Source organism: Sprattus sprattus (assembly GCF_963457725.1).
Source record: "Sprattus sprattus genome assembly, chromosome: 2".
NCBI lineage: Eukaryota > Metazoa > Chordata > Actinopteri > Clupeiformes > Clupeidae > Sprattus > Sprattus sprattus.
In genome coordinates, this window is record NC_137921.1 from 62,696,229 (window position 1) to 62,702,293 (window position 6,065).

General features: G+C 40.3%; 1 protein-coding gene across 1 annotated transcript; it reads left to right on the forward strand.

The window, feature by feature from the left end:
- Positions 1-389: 389 nt before the first annotated feature.
- Positions 390-2,893, forward strand: exoc8 (exocyst complex component 8). Its single transcript, XM_080860665.1, has one exon. It carries the CDS (start codon positions 474-476, stop codon positions 2,526-2,528), a length of 2,055 nt encoding a protein of 684 aa, XP_080716791.1. The 5' UTR covers positions 390-473; the 3' UTR covers positions 2,529-2,893.
- Positions 2,894-6,065: the final 3,172 nt, after the last annotated feature.

Here is a 6,065-nt window from a genome sequence, read left to right on the forward strand (position 1 = left end):
GAACATGCCTCAAATAAAGGCTGGCATAACAACGACGAGCTCTTTACTAGTTAATCATCTTGTCGCTCCGGCTATCAAGCTTTATCACATGAATCCACTCGGCCATTTCAAAAAGGTGCAGTGGCAGGATAAAAAGAACCCTGGGATATGTTGTTGTACCCACGTCAGAATGTTGTCCAATCAGCAACGTTCCTGGAAATCTAGCGCATAGATATTATTTTTTACTCGCCACAACAATTATACACTGTTTAATTCAGTTGTTTTGAAGTCTCATACGAAATATTTTGTTTATTTAATTATTCGGGACTCAAGTTTCACGAAAAAGGTTGGTCATTGAAATATCCGGTCTCGTGATGAAAACGGGATAGTGCACTTCCTGCTGTCGGACTTCCTTGTTATCGGTGACATCCTCTCAACTAAATAATATTTTTGCCGAGATTTACCGTATAGCTGAAGTTGTTTCAGTCTCAAAAATGTCAGATACGCACAACAGACTGCGTAAGCAGTTAGAGTCGCCTAATTTTGAATCGCAAAATTACGTGAAGCAGCTTTCTCAGCAGTCTGATGGCGACAGAGACCTGCAAGAGCATCGGCAAAAAATCCAGAATTTGGCTGACGAGACAGCACAAAATTTGAAGAAAAATGTTTATAAAAACTATAGACAGTTTATCGAAACGGCTAAGGAAATTTCATACCTGGAGAGTGAGATGTACCAATTAAGTCACATTCTTACTGAGCAGAAGAGCATTATGGAGAGCATAACTCAGACACTTCTGTCAACGGATAAAGACGAAACCGCTAAGGAAATGTTGACAGCATTCCCTAAAGAAACAGAAGAGGTAAAACAGAGAACCCTTACAACACTTCTTGAGAAAGTCGAGGGATGCAAGAATATAATGGAGACTCCTGGAAGGTATTTGGTGTATAATGGCGACTTGTTTGAATATGATGTCGATAATATGGCTCAGATACAGAGAGTGCATGCCTTCCTCATGAACGACTGTCTGCTTATTGCTACATGGTTAGCCAACCGGCGCGGTGCAGTGAAATACAAGTACAACGCGCTGTATGATCTGGAGAGCTTTGCCGTAGTGAATGTCAAAGATAACCCCCCAATGAAAGACATGTTCAAAATCTTGATGTTCCCAGACAGTCGAATTTTTCAAGCAGAGAACAGCAAAATAAAAAAAGAATGGCTTGAAATTCTTGAGGAAACTAAGAAGAAAAATGTGGTCAAAGATCGACACAAGAAAGAAGAGGAGGTGCCTAACTCCCCTGTGAGGCCAGAGGTGTCTACCAATCCTTTTGACGTAGAGGAACCTCTGGATTCTGAGGAAGCAGTGGATCTGAGCCCAGAGTGGATACAGGAACTTCCAGAGGATCTTGATGTATGTATAGCTCAGCGGGACTTTGAAGGAGCTGTGGATCTTCTGGACAAGCTCAATGAGTATCTGAAAGACCAGTCTGTTACTCCTCACGTGAAGGAGTTGAGGGGGAAGGTGGATGAGCGCGTGCGACAGCTCATCGATGTGCTTGTATTTGAGCTTTCGCCTGATCGCTCTTTGAGAGGTGGACCAAAAGCGACACGGAGGGCTGTATCACAGCTGATTCGGCTGGGTCAGTCGACAAAGGCCTGTGAGCTGTTTCTCAAGAACCGGGCTGCAGCTGTGCAAACAGCGATCAGACAGCTGCGCATTGAAGGGGCCACACTGCTTTACATACACAAGCTCTGTAACATCTTCTTCACCAGTTTGTTGGAAACCGCAAAGGAGTTTGAGATGGACTTCAAGGGCAATACTGGATGCTACTCAGCCTTTGTGGTCTGGTCACGCTCCGCCATGAAGATGTTTGTGGATGCTTTCAGCGGGCAGGTGTTCGATAGCAAGGAGAGCCTCTCCACGGCATCTGAATGTGTTAAAGTAGCCAAGGAACACTGCACACAGCTCAGTGAGATAGGCCTTGACCTCACCTTCATTCTTCAATCTTTGCTTGTGAAGGACATCAAAGCAGCCCTCATTAGTTACAAGGACATCATTATCGAGGCTACCAAGCATCGCAACTCGGAGGAGATGTGGCGAAAGATGAACCTCATGACCCCTGAGGCACTGACCAAGCTGAAGGAGGAGATGCGTGGCTGTGGCATCGGCAGCTTCGAGCAATACACTGGAGATGATTGCTGGGTAAACCTCAGCTACACGGTGGTGGCCTTCACCAAGCAGATGATGGGCTTCCTGGAGGAAGGCCTGAAGCTCTACTTCCCTGAGCTGCACATGGTGTTCCTGGAGAGCCTGAGGGAGGTCATACTGGAGTGCACACAGCATGTGGACTACAGCCTGCGCTGTGAGCAGGATGCTGAGAAGAAGGCTTTCATCATGCAAAATGCCATCTTTCTCCACGAGATTGTCCTGCCTGTGGTGGAAAAGAGATTTGAAGAAGGGGTGGGGAAGCCAGCCAAGCAGCTCCAGGACCTGAAGAAGCACCTGCGGCCCATGCGCGTCAACCCAGAGAGCACCATGTCTGTGGTGTAGCCCAGGGGTTGACAGAAAAACTCATTTCAATTTCCTTCTTGCTATTGCTATGTTTCTGCTCCCTACCTTCAAAACGCCTTTGTCCTGCTCACACATGTGTTCTTTACTCAGCAAGAACAGGAGCAGAATCTGTTTTTATGCCATATGCATTTTAGTTATTAATTTCAATTGTTGCAGTCTATACGAACAATGCTTTTATGGCTAAATAATATGACATGCTTCAAAATAAATAAAACACTATTTCTAAAAAATATTACAGATACTGTATGTAGTGCACAGTGTTCTTTTTGCCAATCTGCTCGTTTGTAGAACACTGAACCTATTATCTACATCTGCCAGTTTATCATGTAAAAATCCTAAGCATTTCAGGCATATTAAAACATCTTAATGCTTTCTAATGGGTGTGTTTTTAATCATCTTTAGTCATGTGAAGTTCAGTCAGAAAAGGGAGAATGCCTGGAATGGATAAAGGATGCTTTACAGAGTAAACCCCTCTTTTCAAGGAACAACTGTCATGACTAAAAGATCAAGGGGAGAAGGATTTGAAAATCATAACATTTGACCATAATCTTCTTAAAGAAATGGTGGTGTTGTCAAACAGTCAAATCCAAATCCCCACAAAACAAAGCAGGTCTAATTGCATGAAGATTTTTGTAGTTCGTGTGACTCACATGTAAATATAAATGTATGTTGTGAAAGTAGTTTGATATTTTCTAGATCCCTTTGAGCTCATGCCATGTTTGACAGATTTAATCGCTTGAATAATTTTAGACCAAAAATGAGCCTTGACAATAACGAGAAACCCTTTTGTTGTTTACAATGCCTCACAGTGGGATATTAAATGAATTATTCCTTTTCTTCTATTCTTCCTTTGCTCTTCCATCACTGTGACGCAGTTTTTGGCTTCCACCGAGATTCATATCCTTGATCAAATATTCAGAAAGGCCCCTCCTTGGGCCGGTCCTTTCTTTTGTTTGTACATTATCAATCAACAGTAGCAGTTGACCCAGACGTGCCATTATTCTATGCCAACTCCGTCTCCAGAGGCTTTTAGCCTAGAAGGTGCTCGGGACTCGCCTCTGGGTGTGTTTGAGCCTTCAGAGCATATTTTTTGACAGTTGATAAAAACTATGCAGGCTATTAATGAATTAACCTTTTCATTTGTGAACATGAAGATCTGCCTATTAAGTCTGACAAACATAGTCTGACAACAACTGAGTTTTCAGTTTAGGAGGCTTGAGGTGCTTCTTAGTAGTCCAACTTAGTATCCAAAAAACAACAGCACGACCTGGGGGAAATATGAATGGTGATGCAAACCATTGATATGGTGTAAATATAGTTGGAATAGTTGGTGAAATTTTGATTAATATTAATTATTGACCGTTAATTTAATGAATACAATGCGTTGTTAATACTCTTGTCACCTCACCTGCTTTTTGATTATGAATACAATACATTTTCTCCCTGCATTAAATTAATCTCTCAAGTGGCTTTGAGAGTGTCTGAAGCGAGACAAACCAATGATTTGGATCAGCCTATCGGAGTCCACTAGATAAAGGTTTGAACAGATGTCCGCGTCTAAAGTGATTTAAGTTTTTTTTTTTGCAACTAGCCACTTTTGGTCCTCCCAAGTAAAATATCACCCTCTACATTGTAATATTAACCATCACAATTTGTAAGCTATAAACAGGTATAAAACACTGCACATAGTCATTACAAATGTAATCTGGAGCAAGTTATGTTCATTAAATACATTTTCCTTTTTCAATTTCTATAACATTTTAATGCATTGTTCTATATGCTTTGTGTATCATTGTAAATACTGACAATAACAGATTCGGAAATGTCATGGTTATATCTACTAACCTCAATTGTCTTCACAAATGAAAAAGGTAAAGTACAATGGTTTTATATGACAGATATTGCAATACTAATGTGTCATTGCTGTTTAAGTGTTTAAATAATTCTTTCAAATAAAAAAAACATAAATAAAATAAGCATTGCTGTGGTAATGAAATCGGATGTCAGTAAGGTACAGATAAATGATAATATGTAACCTTAACAACAAAACAGTAACAGACAAAAGCAGTATAACATGGGTTCAAGAAAGTAGAAGTATTGCAGTAAAGAATTGGTCAAACTCATGTTTCAAAAATGTTACAGCCTAATACTACTAACCTATACAAACCCATAACACTAACAACACCTCACCACCACATTACATTTGTGTTCCAAATCCAATTTCTCTTTTCAGCTTGAGGAGTTAACTCATCGTATCCTTGAGGCTTCTGGTCCATGTACAGGTCATTAAAAGTTCCTCTTACACTGAGTCATTTGGCAACATGTGCCTTGACGTCACTGGTTTCACTTCACTCTCATTTGTGAACCTGATCACAACAACTCACATTGGCCAATAAGACCCATCAACTCCAATCCTGTGCATTGTTTTGACTAAAGCACATCTCTCTATATCAACATCTTGAAAAGTATTTGTTCATATTCATCTATATGTAGGCCATTTGAAAATATTCCTGAGCTTTAATGGTTCTGCATGCATTATGAAACATGCCTGGTGGTTCTAAATGGTGCCTTTAACTGTCTGCAGATCATCAAACAGGGATCTCTCAATGTCTGATATCACCTAATCTGTGACATTGCAGAGTGTCACAGATTAATTTTGACAGTTCCTCATAAAATATGGCCACACTCTGTATGTTTACCCCCTTTGCTAATAGGGAAACACCTTTCGTTAAACTATTTGAATGGGAAAATGTGTCATTTTGTAATTGAACATAGCCCTTTTTATGTATCTAAACATTAAAAACCACAATTGCGGGTCATGAACAAGTTGGGTGTTTGGACCCATAAGAAATTCATAAATGTTATTACAATTAACAATTTTTTGTGTCAAGATGTGCTGTAATAACATTGCATACATACTTACCAAGCATCATATGCAAATCCAAAATGTCACAGCTGGGATTTTAAAATACCCATAGTTGTACAAACACGCTTAAATAAATGTTGGACAAGGTGACTGAAAATAGGCACAAGAATACAACATATCTCTTTCTTGCCCGACCTAAATACCCTTCATATCAGTGACTGACAAACAACTATTAGGAATTAGTTCATGCGTATCAGTATCGAAAATAGACAAATGGCAAATGACAGCTGATTCAAAGAATGGTGCCTGATTATTCCTTCTACTTCACAAATATGCCTATGGAGGAAAAGGGGCAGTACAAATAAATATACTTAATGATGCAGAGCTTTATAGTTTGGGGACGTTATGACACGCAATCATCTTAATTCCATAAACATACCTTAGATATTATCGGTGCTCTTCTCATGTCGAGTTTAAATACAGGTCTTACGGGATTTGTAGTTTCTTTAAAAACTTGAATGGTAAAGGATTATCACACCCTGGAGGCTGCCTCCAACATGGACTACAGCGACAACAACCCCCTTCCCATTGCGCTTGCGTGGAGAGGGGGGAGCTGTCCATATGAAATAGTGCTAGTCTGCTTTCATTGA